Genomic DNA, 21,961 nt, shown 5'->3' on the forward strand with positions numbered 1-21,961 from the left:
TGTGGGGTCGAATGCGGTCATCTTTGCAGTCCGTCTAAGGCCTGATGGGTCCAGAGGCAGGAGTTGACTGTAACTCAGAAAGGAGGGAGACCCCTCCCAAGACCCCTGTGGGTGAAGCGGGGTGAGGCGCGGTGCCTGCAGGGTGACTCGATCACTGTTGTGTTACCTGAGGCAAAATGATAGACCAGAAAAGCCACCGTTATTGGTTCAGGATGTTGTGTTTGGCAGGTGGAAAAAGAGGTGTAGTGTAGTCATCTGAGGCTTGTAGTTACAGTGCATGTAATGTTTTTCAATTTGCTGGAAGTGTGCAAGTACATACATATTTTAACAGCTTGTAATTAATATTCTGATTACTGTTTGTATTTGTAACAGATTGTCTTTGCTTCTAAATGTCTTTTTTTCTTGAAGATGTTAGAAGAAGTTCAAGAAAAGTCTTTTCAGTGATACAGAGGAAAAAATAGAATTTCTAAATTGCTCCAAGTGATATAAAGCTGTGATAAACTTGGCTTTTTAGTTCTGTTTTTCTTGGGCCCCTTCACCTTAAGAACTGTTGCTGGGATTAGAGCCTCTGCCTTGTGTGTCTGTGTGCACGCACGCATGTGTGCCAGGTCATTAGGAAGAATGTCATTGTTTTTATAAAACAATAGAGTATCTTTTGTGTACCATGTGTTGTTTGTCAGTTGTTAAAGCAGCTTCATTTAATTCAAGAGGAGGAATCTTATTTTCTTCGAAAAGGGGGAACATTGTTCCTCAGGTGACAACACTTCTCTTTCTCTACATTTCAACTTTCTGTTTTTGTTGTTCTGGTCTAATATTGAGTAACTTACCTCACTGTTTATGGGGAGAACAAAGCATTGCCCCTTCTTCTCTAGGTGGCTATCTTCCTCCAGAAGAAATAAAAGAAAGATTTGACAGCAACTGTATTACACCAGTAAGTAGTCTCATACTTTGCTAGCTATTGCTAACTCTTAAATGATAGGTTAATTTATTTCTTTCTATCATTTTAGGGAACTGAGTTCATGGACAATCTTGCTAAATGCCTTCGCTATTACATAGCTGATCGTTTAAATAATGACCCTGGGTGGAAAAATTTGACAGTAAGTTTCACATTTTGGTACTTCAAAAAGATGAGGGTGACAATTTGAGTCATATCAAAGTCATGTCCTTTGATAGGACTGATATTCTTTGTCTTTTTCTCCCCCCATGAAATGCTGGTTGACTGTTAAGAGGAAAGAGAAGCTTCCAGGGTTATTAGAGATGGGGTGCCTTGCATGGTCCAGTGACCGGCAGTCGAATTTTCTCTCAGTGCCAATTTTGTCCTCTTACCATTGCTGTGAAGCCGTAAGATGGGACTCATGATTTAAAATACATATATATGAAAGTAATTTCTGTTTTTAGAAATCAAAATACAGCAAGATAAAGTCATGGGGCTGCCTTTAAAGAATGGCTATGTGCTCCTGAGTAATTAAGTAAAATTTAAGCAAAATGTTTATATAATCTTGGGTATACCTGTTTTCCTGTTAATTAGATGTGGTACTCTGTATTTAATGGGTATCTCTTACCAATCACTCTTAGGGTTTGTATGGCTCAGTGCTGTATCCTTGAGAGCAGCGAAGAGTAGAAACTTGTGAACTGATCTGTTTTTCTAAAGGCTAAGTTTGACCCAAAATTTCATTTTTTTCTACTTCAAGTAGTCAGTTAACTAGTGAAATAATTTTGATGTCTAACACACACCTTATTAAGAAAAATTTCCAATTAGTAACACTGTCTTCATAGAATTATCCCAGTTTATTTTAAAATATTCAGTTCTGTTGATTTTTGAGCTTGAAAAATGGGAATGAGCCAAAAATGTTTAAACTATTTTTTATAGGTTATTTTATCTGATGCTAGTGCTCCTGGTGAAGGGGAACATAAAATCATGGATTACATTAGAAGACAAAGAGGTAAAATTCATATATAAATAATTGATTATATGTTCTATTTTTAAAAAAAAAGACAAGCCATTGTATAGAAAATGTTTGGTAAAATGTGATATTCTTGTAGTATGAGATCTATTTACATAAATATATATTTCCCTTCTCTCTAGCCCAGCCTAACCATGACCCAAACACTCATCACTGCTTATGTGGAGCAGATGGTAAGTTTTCTTCTTTGAGATCAAAGTCTCTTGGGTTAAACAGTAGTGAGACCATGGATTGGTGTGTAGTAATGAATTATTCATGGCTGCCTGGAAATTCTAAAATGCCATGTTTATTTTATGTTTGAGAGCTAACTAGTGTGGAGTTGTTTAATCTGTGGCTAATAGTCACCTATCTTGATTTCTTTTTTTACATTTTTTCAACTTTTTAATATGGTCACACATATCTTTAAAATGGAAAGTTTCTAAGTGTTGACTTCTGAGTGGCAGTTACACTCTAGGCCCATGTTTCTGGAGGTCCTGTTCTTGGCCACTAGGAAATTTTAGGCTTTTCAGCTTTGCTCTCTGTGATCCTTTGGGCTTTTCTTTGCCTTGCTATCTTGTGTTATGATAATATCTTGCCTTTGGTTACAGTAAGGGTCTTCTGGAAGTGCTCACTGTTTGGTATTTTGTTGTTGTTGACTGATAGCTGATCTCATTATGCTTGGCCTTGCTACACATGAGCCCAACTTTACCATTATCAGAGAAGAATTCAAACCAAACAAACCCAAACCCTGTGGTCTTTGTAATCAGTTTGGACATGATGTCAAGGACTGTGAAGGTTTGCCAAGAGAAAAGAAGGGGAAGGTAAGACTTTCAGGATGGTAGTAGCCTCATTTAATATTTTTCAGTTCTATTTTTGTGATCAAACATACATAACAGACTACCACTTTTTAGCCATGTTTAAATGTGCAGTTCAATGGCATTAAGTATATAATTGCCTCATTTTAAAAATGGATAAAAAGAAGACTGGTTGATTTGATTTTTTATCTACTTGCTCTGTTACCCCTCACAGAGATGCATCTTTCCAAACTCCTTAAACACACATTCACAACCTTGCATGCAGTCACATTCTTTGTCTTCCCCGCTTTCCTAGCGCAGCTTACATATACACGAGGCTGAGGTCTCATCAGTAATAATGCCCATTGTGCATGATTTGTTTGGTTATTCTTCTTAAAAGGAACTGTAAATCAAGTACATTAAACTTCTTGATACCTTTAAGTAACTCTTAGTTTCTCCCTGTTTTGAGTTCCCTTGGTTATATCCATTTAAACCATTTATATCCATTTAAGAGGGTGTCTGTTTTAAGAATATGGTACCTCTTTAAAAGATGTGTTGAGTGAAAACTGGTAAAAAGTATACATATTCACAGAGAAGGGTGAGGCATGTACATTAAAATGTTAATATTGGTTGGATGTAGGTCAGGGTTTGGCAAACTACAGCTCTCCAGGTTCGACCTATGAGTTAAGAGGGTCTTTTGTTTTTAAAGGGTTGTAAAAATAAAACAGAACATGAAAGAATATGCAGCAGAAACCATGCATGTCTTCCTCCGCAGGCTGAAATATTTATTGTGTTGCCCTTTGTTAAAAACGTATGTGTTCAGTCAGTGCCTCAGTGGTAAGAATCTGCCTGCCAGTGTAGACGCGGGTTCAATCCCTGGGTCAGGAGGGTCCCCTAGAAGAAGAAATGGCAGTCCACTCCAGTGGACTTCTTGCCTGGGAAATCCCATGGACAGAGGAGCCTAGGAAGCTCCATGGGGTCTCAAAAGACTCAGACACGACTGTGCGTCTGAGCGCTCAGCCCCTGGTCCAGGTGTGATTGAGATTGTGGGTAATTTTTATTTTTAAAATGGTTTGGTAAATTCTCTTATTTAATACTTTATGTTAAAATGGGTCTTGCTTTAGAAAAAGCTGTGCTGTTTGTTTGGATGAAGATTCAGAGTAGGTATATTGAGTCTTCACCCCCTTCCTTGCAGCATGATGAACTGGCAGACAGCCTTCCTTGTGCAGAAGGAGAGTTTATCTTCCTTCGTCTCAGCGTTCTCCGTGAGGTATGTGGCAGTGACCATTGGCATCGGGGCGCTAATAATAAGCCAGCTGCTATTTGATGGCTTTAATGACAACATTCCTTTTTGGTCGCAGTATTTGGAAAGAGAGCTCACCATGGCCAGCCTGCCGTTCACGTTTGATGTCGAGAGGAGCATTGATGACTGGGTCTTCATGTGCTTCTTTGTGGGAAACGACTTCCTTCCTCACCTGCCATCCTTAGAGATTAGGTATGTGTGTGTGAGCTTGTGTCCTCAGGCTCCTGTTTAGCCCTCTGGCCTTTCAGTGCAGTCTGGTCCTAATGCTTGATGTTTGTTTCCTGGTGGCAGGGAAGGTGCCATTGACCGCTTGGTTAACATATACAAAAATGTGGTACACAAAACCGGGGTAAGTCCACTCTTGAATCATTTCAAAACAGAAGTGTTTGCTTTTGTAAGAAGGTCATTTTACATGTATTTTATCACTTACAGGGTTACCTTACAGAAAGTGGTTATGTCAATCTGCAGAGAGTACAGATGATCATGTTAGCAGTTGGTGAAGTTGAGGATAGCATTTTTAAAAAAAGAAAGGATGATGAGGTAAAGTGTTTCTCTTGCAGTAGCTCAATTGCTCCTGTCTCTCATAGGCTGTGATGATCCTGTGATTGTCCTTTTAACCTCTCTGAGTGCGCTGTTAAATCAATGTAGTGTATCAAATACCAGTGTAATCACGAGTGGTCAGTGCTTTGACGATTTTATAAAGGCTGTGATGCTTGCTGTGTGGAATTATGTATTGCACCCTGTGTGAGTTGCATTGTACCTTCTCTTTTTAATCTCAAGTAAGATATAAATCCAAATACCTGCCTAATCAATGGGCCATGAAATGAGGGTTCCAAAGCTAGAAGAATGCTGGAATTGATCTGGTGGCTGCTGTGTTATAGGCACTGTGTATACTCTGGACTTTGCAGCTCCATACTCTGGTGGCAGAATGTAGGGGATCTGGGATGGATTGACTGCTTTGGCCAAGGTAGAGGATTGCAGCTGGTGTAAGAAATGTGGGCGTAAAAGAAGGAAATAAAGCCACAGAGCATTTGGGAATTGGTTATATAGTGGGGTAGGGTGAGTGCTTAGCATGGGCAGTGGGAAGTTTGCTGGTGCCATTCACCCAGGTAGTGAGCCCTGGGGGTGGAGCGGATGGGGTGGAGATAAGGTCGAAATAAGTTTCATTTTGGAGGTGCTGCGATTGAAGGGCCATAGGACACCTGAGAGGAGAAATCTGTGAACCAGTCAGATAGATCCATGTGGAGCTCAGGTCAGAAGTCCTTCAGAAGGAGATTTGAGAACTATGAGCAGATGGGAGATAGCTCCTATCTTGAGCATAAACTTGACATCCCTGGGAGCTTATAAATAGGGAAGGTGCCTCCATCAGGGGTCTCTGGGAGTGTGGAGGTTTCAGGGGAAGGTAAGGCGGGGGGAAGAAGCCCCTGGAGAGAGGCGAAGCTGTTGGTGTTGCCTGAGGTTGTCAGAGAGGGATGGATGGGCCCCTGGTCCTCAGGCTGGAGGGAGGCCAGCAGTGGGTGAGAGGAGCAGAAAGGAAGCGGAGGAGATCCTTCCCCTTCTTAGTCCTACAGATCTTTGTGAGCAAATGGCAACATAATATCAATACATAACTTCCTGATCTCCTCAAAGATTCAAACATATTATTGTATCTGACAAGATTTTGTATTTTCCTCAGCTTTGCATTACTCTAGCTAATGGCCTTTTCTTTAGAAGCTTGGGTACCATTTTGTATAACAGTGGACTGTAGGCATTTTTTCAAAGCCTTTGGTACTTGGTAATCTTCACATGTAAAATCCAAATAGCAGAACTCACTCACTCTGGGGTGTGAAACACTTACCTGAACAGCCATTTTTAACAAGTCTTCAACCGTCACAGTGGCTCCACTTGAACTGCTGCTGTTTATGCTTAAGAAATAAACTACACACATTGTGTACTACTTGGTATAAAAATCTCATGTTAGAAAAGTCTTTTTCTGTGACTTTAGCAGACTCTGTAGTATTAGATATTAATGGTATTTGGCATTAGACTGGGATGTGTAGGATTTGATAGATACCAAAGTACTTCAGATTTCAGTATGTCCTATGGTTTCCGGCTGGCCTGGCAGAGAGGGCATTTGACAGCCTTGGGTCTTTGTTGGTGTCTGTGACTTGTTATGTTGTTTTTTGGCATGGTTGGGCATTGCCTTGGACAAATTTATGAACCCTCAGAAATTCAACATAAAAGTATCTGGGTGTATATATATTTTCTAGGAATGTGTGTCCATGGTTTTTGACAGATTTCCAAAGGAATTCGTAACAACAAAAATATGAAATATCAGTAAGGTCCTGTCCAGGTAGACTTGATCTGCTTACGTCGCTGCCTCCCTTAAAAAGAGCAATATACTAGAATGGGAGTCTATCAGTATCTGTTATTAAAATTGAACAGTTAGGTCAGAAATGTCTTTTTTTAATGAGCTTTGATCTTTGCCTTTTATCTTGCAAATGTTCGTTTATTCAGCACACATTTCCTGTTTACAATGTGCCAGATAGTATTCTGAGGGTTAGTGATACAACAAAAAAACAAAATAAAAAATAGATGGAACTTCTGAGCTCGTGGAGCTGACATTCTTCTGGGGGAGATGGATAATTAACACAAAGATGAAGTGTAGTATGCAGGGTGTGAGAGAGTGACACATGCCGTGGAGGAAGTTAAAGCAGGGGACGGAGTGTCTTTGGTGGTCGCAGCCCTAGGAAAGGTGGCTGGAGAAGGCCTTGCCGATGTCAGGGAGTGGGCCATGCAGATGTTTTCAGGAAGAGCTCTGCAGACGGAGAGAATCACCCACAAAAAGGCTCTGGTCCGGAGCACGTACGGGATGTTGAGAACAGTGAGGAGCCCATGTGGGAACAGAGGATGCAAAGGGAAGGGAATAGAAGAGGAGGTCCAAAAGGCGGTGGATGTGGTAGAACCCTCTCGATCATTAACAGAATTTCAGCTCTCAGTCTGCATCGTTGAAGCATAGAAGCGACAAAGTCTGACATGAACTGGAAAACATTAACTCAAGCTGCTGTGTGGAGGCAGAGACAGAAGCATCGAGCTCAGTTAAGAGGCTCCTTTGCAGTATGCTAATAGGAGCCAGCGTGGTGGCAGTGAAGGTGGTGATAGATGGTTGGATTCTGAGTAGGTTTTGCAGCTAGAACCAGTGGGATCGGCTAATGGAGTAAATCCTAGGTGTGAGAGAAGGAAAGATATCAAGCATGGCTCCAAGACACTTTTTTCTGAACAACTGAAAAATGGTCTGGTCTGAGTAGCTGTGATGAGAAGACTGGGAGGTGCAGAGATGGGGGTGGCGAATCTCTTGGACATGTCAAGGTTGAGACACACAGGTGTGGAGTTGAGTTGGGAGAGGCTCTGTTTGGAGACTCATGAGACTAGGGGATTATTATGAGAGCAGAGGAGTGGGGAGGTCCAGGTGTTAGGCCCAGGGGAGCAGCAGCTTTCAGGGGGTGGAAGGAGGGCCCAGTGAAGGCAGCAGCAGGAGTGAAGAACAGGTGAGTGTAGAGTCCTGGCAGCCAGGTGAAGAGCAAGGTTTCAGGAGGAGTCACGGCCAGATAGGAGATGGCTCATCAACTGTGCGAGCAGAGCGTGGTTAGGGAAATCGGTGGTGGTCGGATCTTAGGAGGTTTTAAGTGGTCAGTCAGCATGTATCTGGCATTCAGCCCCTCCTGGCAGAAAGTGCTAACCTCTCATCTTGTTAAGTGTTCTCTTGGGGTGGCAGTACTGCCTCGGAGGGTGGAAGTGCCAAGAGGAGGGTGATGGTCATTATAGTACCTGCTGTGGGCATCTCCGCTGTCATTTCAGTGCCTGGACACTCAAGCATGGGCATGGGAGGGGTGATTTCTGGGGAAGATCGCCTTTGAATGACTTGGTTAGTGGGGAACAAGGTCAGCCCTAAATTCTGTCTAGTTGAAACCGTGGCTAGATTTCAAAAATGAGTGGAGGGAAGAATCAATGCAGGCTGGACCCTTTCCTGTGAGTTAAACTGGCCCAGAATAAGCAGTCAGACATCTGTCTTTTTTTCCTTCTCTCATTGGGTCTATTTGGTGGGGCTGGGGGTGGGGGTGGGGGTGGGGGGAAGCATCTGAGTGGTAGTGTTTGCCTGGAGCCCCACTGTCCCCTTTATCACTTGTGCCACACATGTGATAGGGTAGGCACTGTCCAGCCCTTTTTAGGTAATAGAGGCTCATTATTAAATTGTCTTGTTGAATTTTTAAAATTGTCATCTTGATTATGAACTATATTCAGCTACAACTTAAAGAATTGTTTTCTTACTTATGTGTATCTTCTCTATACTGACAGCCTATTCACTCCAGGGTAAAACCAAGTGTCTTTGTCGTGACTCTTACATTCTTCCCTGAAATGATATTAAAAACTGTCTGAAAAAAATTAAGAGGAACCATTTAAATTGTATATAAACCCAATTTAGAATGCCCTCTAGCCATGTACAGTTCTGATAAGCAGCACTTTGAACATGCAATCTATTGCCTAGTTTCATTATGTACCTAGGTATCTGGGGTCTTCCTTTAAAACTTTAATTATTTCTCAAATCATTCCTGGTAATGTTTAACTCTTACATTTTTGTGTAATTATTTGACAGAATATGTGGATTTTATACTTTTAGGACAGTTTTAGAAGACGACAGAAAGAAAAAAGAAAGAGAATGAAGGTGAGTTTTAACTCCTAAGACTGGCAGTGGTATAAGTTTCCCGTTTGGGAGGAAGATGTTCGTTACAGTAGCTTTTTATTCTTTACCCAGGAGGAGCTGGTTAGAGACATGCCCCCGCCCAGCTGCCTCCTGCCTGGTGTTGATTTTGAAGGAGTCCTGTCTAAGCTCTGTCTCAAGTCTGAAGGGAAACAATTGATGGGCAGGAGGGGCAGGTGGTACTTAGTTATTTGAGTTTTTTACAATAATCAGTTATTATTACTGTTTTTGTAATAAAAGCGGTCAACCTTTGGTACCCCTTGAAGTCACTGTGCTCTGTCTTTAACACCATCAGGTTAATCCTAGAATAGGATGCATGCATGCTCAGTTGCATCCGATTTTTTGCAACTCTGTGGATTATAACCACCAGGCTCCTCTTTCCATGGGATTTTCCAGGCAGGAGTACTGGAGTGGGTTGCCATTCATTCTCCAGGGGATCTTCTTGACCCAGGGATCGAACTCACATCTCTTGCTTGGCAAGTGGATTCTTTACCGCTGTGCCACCTGGGAAGCCCCCAGAATAGGATGGCTACCTGGAGCTTTGTTGTTTCTCTGCTCAGAAATCAGCAGTGACTCCTTAGTTCCCCTCAGTGTCCATTCTCAGTCTGGCGTCTGGTCGAGTTCCTGCCACCAGCTGCTCCCCCTCCTGTCCTCTCGACATCATCTAAACAAGCCAGGCTGCCCCTGCCCCAAGCCTGGCCCCGGTTGGCTCCTCAGAGGTTCACCCTCTCATTTGTGCACACCTCGCCTTCCCCATGGCCTCCCTTGCTGCCTGGCTGGTGCCTGGGTTGAGCAGGCCTTTCCTTTACCTCTGGTGATTCTTGTCGTCCTTCCTAGATTTTAAATTCACGGAGTTGAGGGACTGCCTTTCATTTTCAGATTTTATTGGATTTGCGCAATTTCAGGAACCTAGAAAGGAGAAGAGTAATTTATTGCTGAAGTAGTTCCAACCCACTTAGATATGGGGAGAAGCCTGTTTGGTTACTACTTTCTTTTTTCTTTTATTAATTTTTTAAATTGAAGTATAGTTGATAACTGAAGAAGGGAAAGGCTTACCCACTCCAGTATTCTGGCCTGGAGAATTCAGTCCATGGGGTCACAAAGAGTCGGACACGACTGAGCGACTTTCGTTCACTCACTCATAGTTGATATACTGTATTACCTAAGTTTCAGGTGTTTGGCATAATGATTCATAGTTTTTAAAGGTTGTAATCTATTTACAGTTTTTATGAAATGTTGGCTGTGTCCCCTGTGGTGTACAGTGTATCCTTACAGTTTATTTATTCTATCCATAATAGTTCATACTGTGTATGATTATTTTCTTTCAGTCAGTATCTATTTTTAAAAATCTGTCAGTCACAGCTGTCATCTATTATAGCTGTCGTCATAGCTCTGATTGGCAATAAAGAGTTAAATTCTAGCAAGGTGAAGAGTGAATAAAAGCTGTATTTCCTAAGTAGAAATCAAACCCTTGGCTTTTTTTTTTTAACCGTTAAGGTAAAATGTTAATGTTATTTGTTATTTTTATTTGACTAGAATTATGTCTTGAGCGTGTAGAAAAATTGTAAGTAAATGTAGTAGAACAGCCTGAGACTTGAATAGTTCCATAGAGTGGAACTGATGGTGATGATGGCTATTCTCAAACTTCATGTGTATGTACCAGAACAATGAATTATATGTACTTTTAGAGCAGAGTTGCTATTACAGACTGTTGTTACAGGGTAAGTTACCATCATTATCAAAATGTGAACAACCCTGAATGTTAACAGAACATTTCACCTTTTACATGCTTACAGTGGGGTCTCTTTCCATTGCCCTCTTTTTTTCCCTGTCATCCAGCTGTGTTGTGGTTTCATTTTAATTTCTACATTCGTTTATCTCCATTTATTTTAGAGAGATCAACCATCTTTCTCTCCTGGTGGAATATTAACCCCTCACGCCCTTGGTTCAAGAAGTTCACCAGGATCTCAAGTGGCCAGTAATCCAAGACAAGCGGCTTATGAAATGAGGATGCAGAATAACTTGGTAAGGGACTCACTTTTCATGCAGCATGAAAGGATAGTGGCTTACCAGGTGCCCCTTGTAGCTGTGTGTGAATTTGATCTTGTAGCCTGGAGGTATTTTGTTTTACAACTTTTCTCAATGTCTTTTGCCTTGGGATGTTTTTAATTCTGTTAAATCCACCTTTATCAATATGAAATGATCTAAATGTGAATATGAAATATGATAATACCCAAATGATGTGAAAGGAAAGAAAATGCATGTAAATAAGATGGCGTAGTGGCTGCAGTGTTTCTGTAATGAACATGGGCCTCCATGCTTCCAGCTTCTCCCCAAGGCTCGATGGTGATGGTGATGGAAGCATGAGGGGGCATCCACATGTCTCATAGCTGGGACAAGAGGGGAGGGAGGGTTTTGCTACCTAATTTCCCCTTTCTTCCAGGGATCAGTTGTGGGCATTTTGCAGAATAGTATTCCTCAGTCTGTTAAGTACAGGTGCTCATTACTGCCTAAACTCTCGCTCTCTGATTCAGTCATGGAATAGATCCAAGTATCTATTTTAAGGTAGCTCTCACTACCAAAATTTTCATTGCTCCCTGTTTTGTAAACTCAGAAACTGAATGGATCTGCCTTGTGATACCCCTGCTTGTTTGAGCTTTGTAATCCAGACTGCAGGAGCAGATCATCTCAGCCGGCAAGGCTATACTCTGCCCATTAGCTTCCTGTTGTATTGACAAAAGACCCAAAAGCCCAGAGCACATGCCAAGACAGCAAGCAGGGATGAGAGAATAGACCACGAGCTAACAGCAGATGATCAAAGCTATTGCTTATTTCAGTCTAGCAGGCATGAGAGAGAGAATTCTGTACAGGGAAAAAAGATACAGTTTTTTTATTCCTATTAGTTATCCTGTTGATGTTCAAGTTCTTTATTATAGGGCAATCCTGCATGTGGAATTTTTGCCATGTCAAGAGACTGAATTTATATTCCCATTAACTCACAATGAGAAGTTTTAGGACCTTAAATTTGAAATTGAAGAAACAAGGTTTGCATCTTCCGAGAGAAGAAGCTTGCCTGTCTGTTGTGGGTTTGTTTTTTTAATTTTTATTTATTTTTTTTAGTATTATTTTTATTTTATATTGGAATATAGTTGGTGAATAGTGTGCTGGTTTCCTGTTAGATTCAACTGTACATATACATGTATCTGTTCTTTTAGCTCTTTGTTTTCTTGTCTTATTACTTGCACCACTAACAGTGAGCTGCGGAGGATCAGTGAAAGGGATTGCAGTGAGGCTCTTGAGTAGGACAGCAGAAACTATTTGTCATTGAAGAGCACAGGGGCTACAGTCCCCACAGAGTGAACCTGAACGTGACTGGCAGCACTGTGTTGATGATGGAGTGCTGTTTTCTTAACATCAGGGAGGCATTAGGTCTAAACTTTGTCACCTGTGACACCTGGCCATACAGTCTCATGAGTAAAGTTGATACTCTACATTTTTAAAAGAAAGGGTTATAAACAACTCTATGTGAAATACAATTTTGCTTTGTTGTAACAAACTTTGTTAGCCTACGGTTTAAACTGCCTTTATGCTCAGATTTTACAGTTTCATCAAAAAAGCCTCCTGAACTTCTCAATTTAAAAAATTCAATTTACTCAGAATATCTAATAGATTGTCACTAATAGAATAAAACCTTCACTATGAAAACCTTTTCTGCTGCATATGTTTTTGGTCACTTAAAACTAAAGTTGCAGAAGATTTAAATTTTTTAGTTAAATATTAAAGTACTGTAGGGTTTGCCTGTCCTCATTGATTTAGGTACATAGAGAACACTGAATTTAAACTGGTATCCAAGTCTTTGAAATACTAATGTGTATTTTTCTAAGATGACCAGTAGATTTTTATTTGTACATTGAACTTTAAAGCAGTGTATGTAAAATATTTAATAATTTAATAGTTATCTGGCCGAGTCTTACTACTAAACTGTTGCTTTACAGAGTGGTTATACTGTACTAGGTTGAACACGTACAATTTAAATTCATTTTCACCTGCTTAGCTGTTTTTTATATATTGTTAATTTATATATTTATCTTTCCCCCCCTTTACAGTTTTGCTGTTTGATTAGTAGAAAGTGATTGTGAATTCATGAGATCAGGGAATCACCAAAGAAAAGAACTATTTAAGTAATAATTTTTAAAATCTTTAAAATTCAGTTTTTCTTTTGAAGCAGTTTTTGCCCTAAGAATGTTCAAATTCATTTAAGCATAGAAGCTTGGTACCATATTATCTTTTGGGGGAAAAGTGCAATAGGCCAAAATCAGTCTTATGCTTTCTAAATATATTCACTGTATCTATTTAACAGCTTTAAAAAATAACAGCTTTAAATAAGTTATTACCATGAAGCATGGTGGTAGAAGCAGTGGGATGTAGCTGCTTTTGTGAAATGAATAATTAAATCCTTCCTCTGTAATGTCATAATTGTCTGCAGAGTCCTTCAGTTTCTCCTAATGCGAGTTTCACTTCTGACGGCTCCCCATCTCCGAGAGGAGGAATTAAACGAAAAGTGGAAGACAGTGACAGTGAACCTGAGCCAGAGGATAACGTGAGGTGAAGCCATTTTTTGGTAGCACTTTGTTAGCAAATTGCTGAAATAGAGGTGGTCTAATTAATGCTATTTAGCTCAGAGAAGCAGTGCCTTCAGTTGCTTGCCTGTGATCTTTTTATCCACCAGTAATTAATGTGGAGGGTTAGGATAGTCAGTAAATTCCAGTGAGATGTGTAAGCTATAGCTGTTAAACCTAAGTATCTAGATTAGTATGCGTGCAGGTTCTCATCATCCAAGCCACTTTCCCTCTGAGACCAGGCGCTAGATAGGCTAGGCATGAGGTGTTTAGCTCTATGTGATCTGAATGCTACTGTGTGGGGATTAAATTTTCAAGCTGCTTAACCCAGAAAGTTCAGTAACACTTGGATACTTGATATAGTTTGCTTTAATCTTAGTTGAAAAGTTTCTTCCTAAGATGAAATATGCAGAAATTGTTTGGTTAAGAAATACGTATATTTTTCAAAAGCACAAATTTGTATATGCACAGTTATATTTCATGACAGGAGTTTCCCGGTATACTTAACATTTATGATGGGAAACTTTGATTCTTTCATTTGTCCAGATCAGAGATTAATAACCTCTCATAATTAAATCTAAGCTTGAATCCTAGACTCCCAAGTGCAAAAGGTCAACAGTCTCAAAAAATGTAACTCATTAATAATTTAGCAAAATGATAGATAGTCCAAAGTTAAGCAAACAATAGTGGTCCAAAAGCATGAACAAAAGAAGCTCATGCTTTTTATATAGGTTGTGGATGGTGTGCTTGTGTTTATGATTAGAAATCTCACAAATGTCATGTGTGGTTCTGCATTTTCCAAACAACCTTTGATGTCAGATACCGCAATCTGTGGTGATGTGTTATTGTATTTTTACCTTACCTGAGTTTTTGTCCTCTGCTTCTATAACAATGGATTTTCCTCTTTTGAGTGTTTTTTGTTTTACTATCTGGCTAGCTTAATAGTAAACTTGATTTATTTAGTACTTTATTGTTTAATTTTGGTGCTGGGAATAATCATGGTGGAAATACTTCTATCAAGAAATGCTTGGGATTCTTAGCATTTATTTTTCTTACTATTTTTTGTATAATGATGATAATCCACATCATGGATAGAGATATTTCTCCGGATTGATGTTCTGTGAATCCTTTGTGTGCTATGAAACCTTTCATAGCTAGAATGGCAAATAGTGAAGAACCAGTTACCCCAGGTTGCATCTTGCTGCACAAAATAAATGGAGATCAGGCCCAGCTGCTCACAGACACAGCTCACAGCTCTGATGACTGATGCTCAGATGCTGAGTGTGGTTCCTGAGGAAGGAGCTGGTGGGGCTGCTCCTACTCCTGGGGTGCACCCTGAAAACAAACATGCTAAACGAGATTCCTACTTTCTGCCTTTTTAAAAAAAACGAAATCGTCTCTGCACTTCTTTCATTTAGGGAAAACAGGAGTTGATGGAGGTTTTTTGCACAAGCCAAGTAGTGTAAAGTGAACTTTGGAAAGGGCTAACCTGTATTCTGAAACATGACTGCAGTTAATTTGTAAGGTCGGGCACATGGTAGAAAGTGGCATTACTGTGGAAGCATCTTGAGATCTGTCCTGATGAAAAGAAAATTATTTTGGCTTCTTTGTGTTCCTTCAAGAAAATATTTTAATCTCTCAGAGCGTGAAAAATCAGTACTTTGTGGTTCTTCTCATTGTATATTTAGTAATTGGCCTGCTTCTAAGTTTTACCAGAACATGCATATATACATATGTGCATGTGCATGTGCATGCCTGTCCTTCCCTTTAAATCTTAGCTCTAAGAGGCCCAGGCATGAAGAGTAGATTAGGTATACCAAGTTTCTGCCTGGTTTCTAGATTATTCTTTATAAATTGTGTTTTACCTTTAAAAGAATTACCCATGGCAAATCTTTTTTTCCTAAGTAGTTTAATTGACTTTCTTTGTGCAGTTTAAATATATCCTAATAAACTGAGGAACTTGAACTATATAAAAATGTATTCAGTATTTGAATCTTAAAATGTAGTTTAAGACTTATTCCATGGTCCAAAAGCATGTAAAACAGTGTAAAAATTCAAGCAAACAAGTGTTATGTATCTGCGTTTAGTCACTCAGTTGTGTCCAACTCTTTGCGACCCCATGGACTGTAGCCCACCAGCTCCTCTGTCCACGGGGATTCTCCAGGCAAGAAGACTGGAGTGGGTAGCCGATCCCTTCTCCAGGGGAACTTCCTGATCCAAGAATCGAACCAGAGTCTCCTGCATTGCAGGCGGATTCTTGACCAGCTGAGCCTACCCAGGAAGCCCGGTTATGTATCTACTTTAGCATAAGTGATGATCCTTTTTTAAAATGTAGTTTTAGAATGATCTTACTGGAATCAGTGTTTTGAGTTTTTTATGTTTAACTATCTTTAATAATTTGGTAATAAATCCTGTGAAAGTGGAGTTTTTAGAAAATAGTTAAATGAACTCTGTTTGCTAGCATTACTGTTGAACTATTTACATTTCACTTGGACTTATTAAATATAAGTTGATTGGGGTGATAAATAGGTGTATAGTTACCATATTGAATCAGGATAAACTGATCTTGCCTGGTTTGTAGGTTATGGGAAGCTGGTTGGAAACAGCGATACTACAAGAACAAATTTGATGTTGATGCAGCAGATGAGAAATTCCGACGTAAAGTTGTTCAGTCTTACGTTGAAGGACTCTGCTGGGTTCTTCGATATTATTACCAGGTACAAAGGATATTTTCCTCTAAATTTCTAGCTGATCATTTTAGAAAGATAATTTCTGTAATAATGTGTGTTATTGAGCCTAATATTTGTTTCTAAACTTCATTAATGTATATACAGAGCTAATTTTTATTGTGTTAAAGAATTTCAGCATAAAGGAGTGTTGTTGAGTATGCTTTGTCTTGCAAATGACTACAGTTTAGTGTTTTTTTAAATTGGAATAAAAAAACAACTGAATAACTAATAGTCACTAAATGAATTGGAGGAAAAAAAATAACTGAGCAACTATTAGATTGTCACTAAATTACTGAACAAAAGAGAAAGCCTGGAAAATACTAGTAAGAATTGGAAAGGAATTTTAAATGATACCATTTCCATCATGTAAAGTAACAACGGTACTTGAAGTCTGACTTTAAATTAAAGCCTTTGGTACTTGGGATGTCAGATTGGTGAGAGGTTAGGTAGTCATAGGGGATGTAACTCATAGTTAGTATCTGATTTTGTGTTTGTAGAGTGAAGCAAGTTCAGTTTGTTGTGATCTGAAATTAGTAAGTAGAAAGTAATTTAATGTAAGTATCAACTATAGAATATTTTAATATAATGTTTTACTCCTATAAAGATTTTTAATTCACCAGGCACAGAGTCAAAATACATATCATTGAATATTTTTATAAAAAAAAGAAAGTTCTTACCGAAAATCTAGGGAATTCTCAAATGAGGCTTTTGCTGGTTTTGCTGTCAGTCACAGTGATGTCCCTTCTCATCTGTAGGCTCAGTGTCAGCTACACTTTTGTTCTTCATTTTAACTGGAAGCTCTAGAGTTGTAAAGAAATGCCACCAAACACATTTGAAGAACAAAAATTTCACCAAATTGTGTTTGTGAATATAAAATTTGGTGTTAACTACTGATTTTTAAAGGTGTTTTGCAGTATTTTTTTAAATAAAGGGGCCATTGATACGTAGTGAAAAGTTCAGATTGAATCAAAATAACTTTTAGGACTCATGGAAAAATTAATACATGGACTATCTACTAGAAATCATATATTTTATAAATAGAATATTATAGATTAATAGCCTAATTTTTTTTGGTTTTCTGTGTATATCATTAACATAGATTTATGGCTTTGCTGTTTTGAATGATTCCAGGGCTGTGCGTCCTGGAAGTGGTATTACCCATTCCATTATGCACCATTCGCTTCAGACTTCGAAGGAATTGCAGACATGCCTTCTGATTTTGAGAAGGGTACCAAACCGGTAAGCTGAGCTATTTAGAGCCATAAAATTTATAGAATTTTGGCTTAGATCAAAATTGTGTGTCATATGTTAACATTTTTTGTTTGTTTGTCTTGTTTTTAATAGTTTAAACCACTGGAACAACTTATGGGGGTTTTTCCAGCTGCTAGTGGTAACTTTCTACCTCCATCATGGCGGAAGCTCATGAGTGATCCAGTGAGTCTCTCCCCACCCCACCCCCTCAAGTCTTAAACACATTTATTATTTTGCAAAATAACAGGTGCATTCTCTTTCTTAATCCTGCTAAATAAGTAAACTTCTTAATATCTAAATAGTAAATTTAAGAATTTTTCTTGATTGGTGTTAGTGGTGGTTTGTTTTTTTCCTTATGATACAGAAATTTTGCTGTCTGTCTTGAGAGAGTAAGATCTTTGGAGTTGCTCACAAAACCAGCCACATTTAAATTATTCTATATTATCAATATGTTACCATATTAATATTAAATTCAATATGATGTATCTGATACATTCTGATATATATTTGCCATGAGTCTTGGTGTTTTGAGTGTGTAACTGGGTTTTTGTCATACACTTTACTAACATGAGTCACAATTGTATTTGCATTTCATAGTTAAGAGTGAAGTGCAGAACAGTGCAAGTATTTGAGTTCTTCTGTATGTTTTTCACTACTTCATTATTTTCTTCTGCTTCTCTTGACTATCAGTACCCTACTTAGTAAATAAAACACATTTTTATTTTGAAGAAATTCTTAAAAACAGTTATTTTGTTCTCCGCCTACCTGTAAACCATTATTTTTGCTCCAGCCTTTGTGGTGTCCACCAGACCTAAGACTGGGACACCTGGAATCCCCTTCTAGCTGGGAGGCACAGCTGGGAAACAGGGTTCTCTGTAAATTCTTCACTCTACACTGGATCCACAGATACCCACTCTAAAATTCTTCTGTGTTAATGTCTTTTGTTTTTATCTTTAAAATTGTTGATTTTTTCCCCCTGGACCTGCAATTTAAAGAATACTATTTTAAAAGGAAAGCTTGTTTTCTTATCAGGCATGATAGCGTGATCAAAAGCTTTATATCAAATTTTTCATAACAGAAATGTGTGACTTCACTTTCTGAATCTTTATTTGTCTCCCCGGTATAGGATTCTAGTATAATTGACTTCTACCCTGAAGATTTTGCTATTGATTTGAATGGGAAGAAGTACGCATGGCAAGGTAAAATTTAGACAGTATTCCTTTTTGTTAAAATAATTTTCTCTTTTTGATAAAACTATGTACTAACATGACTTATTCCAGAAAAACATCTGCTGCTTCTTTATTGACTACGCTAAAGCGACTCTGTGGATTGCAACAAACTGTGGAAAATTCTTTAAGAGATGGGAATACCAGTCCACCTTACTTGCCTCCTGAGAAATCTGTATGCAGGTCAAAAAGCAGCAGTTACAGCCAGATGGAACAACAGTTCGTTCGAAATAGAGAAAGGAGTACGTCAAGGCTTTATATTGTCACCTTGCTTATTTAACTTTCATGCAGAGTACATCATGCAAAATCCTGGACTGGACGAAGCACAAGCTGGAATCAAGATTGCCGGGAGAAATATCAATAACCTCAGATATGCAGATGACACCACCCTTATGGCAGAAAGTGAAGAGAAGCTAAAGAGCCTCTTTAGTGAAAGAGGAGAGTGAAAAGTGAAAGAGTGAAAAGAGGAGAGTGAACGTGAAAGAGGAGAGTGAAAAAGTTGGCTTAAAACTCAACATTCAGAAAATGAAGATCATGGCATCTGGTCCCATCACTTCATGGCAAATAGATGGGGAAACAATGGAAACAGTGACAGACTTTATTTTCTTGGGCTCTGTTGATGGGCTGCACCATCACTGTAGATGGTGACTACATGAAATTAAAAGACAATTGCTCCTTGGAAGAAAAGCTATGACAAACCTAGACAGCATATTAAAAAACAGAGACATTACTTTGCCAACAAAAGTCTCTGCCAACAAAAGTCAGAGCTATGGTTTTTCCAGTAGTCATGAGTGGATGTGAGAGTTAGACCATAAAGAAAACTGAGCACTGAAGAATTGATGCTTTTGAACTGTGGTGTTGGAGAAGACTCTTGAGAATCCCTTGGACTGCATGAAGATCAAACCAGTCGATCCTAAAGGAAATCAGTCCTGAATATTCATTGGAAGGACTGATGCTGAAGGCCACCTGATGCGAAGAACTGACTCATTTGAAAAGACCCTGATGCTGGGAAAGATTGAAGGCAGGAGAAGGGGACGACAAGGGATGAGATGGTTGGTTGGCATCACCTACTCAGTGGACATGAGTTTGAGCAAGCTCAGGAGTTGGTGATGAACCGGGAAGCCTGGCATGCTGCAGTCCATGGGGTCACAAAGAGCCAGACACAACTGAGCGACTGAACTGAACTGAACTGAACATGACTTACAGAATGAAAGGATTTTCTGTATTTTGCCATCCAAACTGGGATTAACCATGATTAATATAATTTTAATAGTCACATTATGATAAATATAAATAGCAAATCAGGTTGAGACAGATTAACCGTTTTATCTTTTATCGCCTTTGGATTAATTAATGGAGCCTGGGACTTGGCTCCTGTTAGTCATTAATACCTTATGAGGTTGCTTAGTGATGTATTAATAGAAACACAAGAGTATCCTTGTGGAGATTTACTTATACTCTGTGGAAACTTTTGAAAAATATATTAGAAATTTAGTTTAAATGTTTAACATTGATCATTATTTATCTATATATTATTTTCTCATTTCTTCTGTTCACAGACTTTGTAGAAATAAGGGCAGTGAAAATTAGTATTTAAGGTGATAATTTAGCATTCAAAAAATGTGTAATAACAGTAGAACACAAGAAAGTCTCAAACAGAGTAAGCCGGCTGTTGTTTCCCATCACAGTCCCTTTCAACAAGTCATGTTAACCTCTTCTTCCACCATTATTTTTCTAAAATGATACGTGTGTTTAGTACTACCATTTTTCACACCTTTTACCTTGATTATACTCTATGGTGCAGAAGATCAGTAAACTAACTCAAAGAGGATTGTGGAACAAAGGGGAATAAGTGATAATTTACCAATTGAAATAATTATTTTATGAAATTTTAGAGTTAACTTACGCAGTAACTGGAATTTCATATTAACTTGAACAGAATGGTAGTGGGAAATGCAGTCCATTGCTTGGGGCTATGCAAGTGTAGTGCTGTGTGGGCTTATCGTGTTACACGTATGGATTGGGGTTTAGGTTGCTTTTGAAGATGCCTTGGGGAGGAGCAACAGGGAGAGGATACATAGGAGAATAGGAAGTAGTAAATAAAAATCTAAGTGTATTTATGTGAGTGTGTGTTAAGTGAGTAAGTAAATACATAGACATGCAGACAACTTTCTGTTACTGTAGTATAAATTACCCAGAGGAAAGGTCAGCCAGTGCGCGCATCAGTTACAGTTTCTCTGCATCCTTACTGATAGCAGCTTTCTGTTTCCTTTGATAGTAGCCATCTGGATGGGTGTGAAACGGTGTCTCACTGTGGTTTTTATTTTCATTTTCCTAGTGATTAGTGATACTGATCATTGTTTTCACGTGCTCATTAGCTATTCCTGTATCTTTTTTGAAAAATTGTCAGTTCAGGTCCTCAGCCCATTTTTGACTTGGATTTTTGGTATTGTACGGTAGATGTCTTTTTTATGTTCCAGACTCTAATCTTTTATCAAATACATGATTTGTGTATTTTCTCCCATTCTGTGGGTTGTCTTTTTCCCTCTGTTGATAGTGTCCTCTGATGCACAGAAATTCTTAATTTTGGTGAAGTCCAGTTTTAGTTGGACTGTTTTGTTGTTCCTGCCTTTACTTTTGGTGTTTTAAGAAATCACTGCCTGACCCCGTGTCATTGAAGCTTCCTCTGTATGTTTTCTTCTAAAAGCTTTATAGTTCTGGCTCTTCACATTTAGGACATTTGAGCCATTTTGAGTTAATTTTTGTACATGGTGTAACGTAAGGGTCTAGCTTCTTTCTTTGGCATGTGGATATCCGTTTTCCCAGTGCTGGTTGCTGACGAGACTGCTTTTTCCCCACTCAGTGGTCTTGGGAGGGTTTATTCCTGGGCCGTCTGTTCCATTGGTCAGTAAGTCTGTCTGATGCCAGTATAGTATACTGTTTTAATTACTGTACATTTCCAGTAAGTTTTGAAATCAGAAGATTGGAGTCCTCCAACTTATTTTTCTTTGTCAAGATTGTTTTGAGTCCCTTAAGATTCCAAATGAATTTTAGGGTAGATTTGCATGTGTGCATGCTGAGTCGTGTCCAACTCTTTGGGACCCCCCTGGACTGTCGCCCTCCATGCTCTTCTGTCCATGGGATTCTCCTGGCAAGAACACTGGAGTGGGTTGCCATTTCCTTCTCCAGGGGATCTTCCCGACCCAGGGATCAAACCCATTTCTGCATCAACAGGCAGATTCTTTACCATTGCACCACCTGGGCAGTCCCAGCATGGGTTTAATTCGGACCTTTAATATTTTTATATCTTATATAAATATTTTCACTTATTAGACTCTGTACCAAGAATATACCTTTC

General features: G+C 39.1%; 1 protein-coding gene across 4 annotated transcripts in view; it reads left to right on the forward strand.

Moving 5' to 3' along the window:
• The window catches only part of XRN2 (5'-3' exoribonuclease 2), a 63,603-nt gene that overhangs the window by 15,261 nt on the left and 26,381 nt on the right, over positions 1 to 21,961 (forward strand). For 3 of the 4 annotated variants that reach the window (XM_065921333.1, XM_065921336.1, XM_065921334.1), the window contains exons 5-20: positions 873 to 931; positions 1,008 to 1,097; positions 1,871 to 1,943; positions 2,087 to 2,137; positions 2,607 to 2,764; positions 3,933 to 4,007; positions 4,099 to 4,232; positions 4,332 to 4,389; positions 4,473 to 4,580; positions 8,698 to 8,742; positions 10,672 to 10,803; positions 13,265 to 13,383; positions 15,979 to 16,114; positions 17,258 to 17,365; positions 17,471 to 17,560; positions 18,504 to 18,576. In XM_065921333.1, coding sequence (XP_065777405.1) covers positions 873 to 931; positions 1,008 to 1,097; positions 1,871 to 1,943; positions 2,087 to 2,137; positions 2,607 to 2,764; positions 3,933 to 4,007; positions 4,099 to 4,232; positions 4,332 to 4,389; positions 4,473 to 4,580; positions 8,698 to 8,742; positions 10,672 to 10,803; positions 13,265 to 13,383; positions 15,979 to 16,114; positions 17,258 to 17,365; positions 17,471 to 17,560; positions 18,504 to 18,576 — 1,509 coding nt within the window. The remainder of the gene's footprint in view (positions 1 to 872; positions 932 to 1,007; positions 1,098 to 1,870; positions 1,944 to 2,086; positions 2,138 to 2,606; positions 2,765 to 3,932; positions 4,008 to 4,098; positions 4,233 to 4,331; positions 4,390 to 4,472; positions 4,581 to 8,697; positions 8,743 to 10,671; positions 10,804 to 13,264; positions 13,384 to 15,978; positions 16,115 to 17,257; positions 17,366 to 17,470; positions 17,561 to 18,503; positions 18,577 to 21,961) is intronic. The other variant, XM_065921335.1, reaches the window with a different exon arrangement.

The sequence above is a fragment of the Muntiacus reevesi genome, chromosome 2 (genome assembly GCF_963930625.1).
Source record: "Muntiacus reevesi chromosome 2, mMunRee1.1, whole genome shotgun sequence".
In the NCBI taxonomy this organism is placed as follows: Eukaryota; Metazoa; Chordata; class Mammalia; order Artiodactyla; family Cervidae; genus Muntiacus; species Muntiacus reevesi.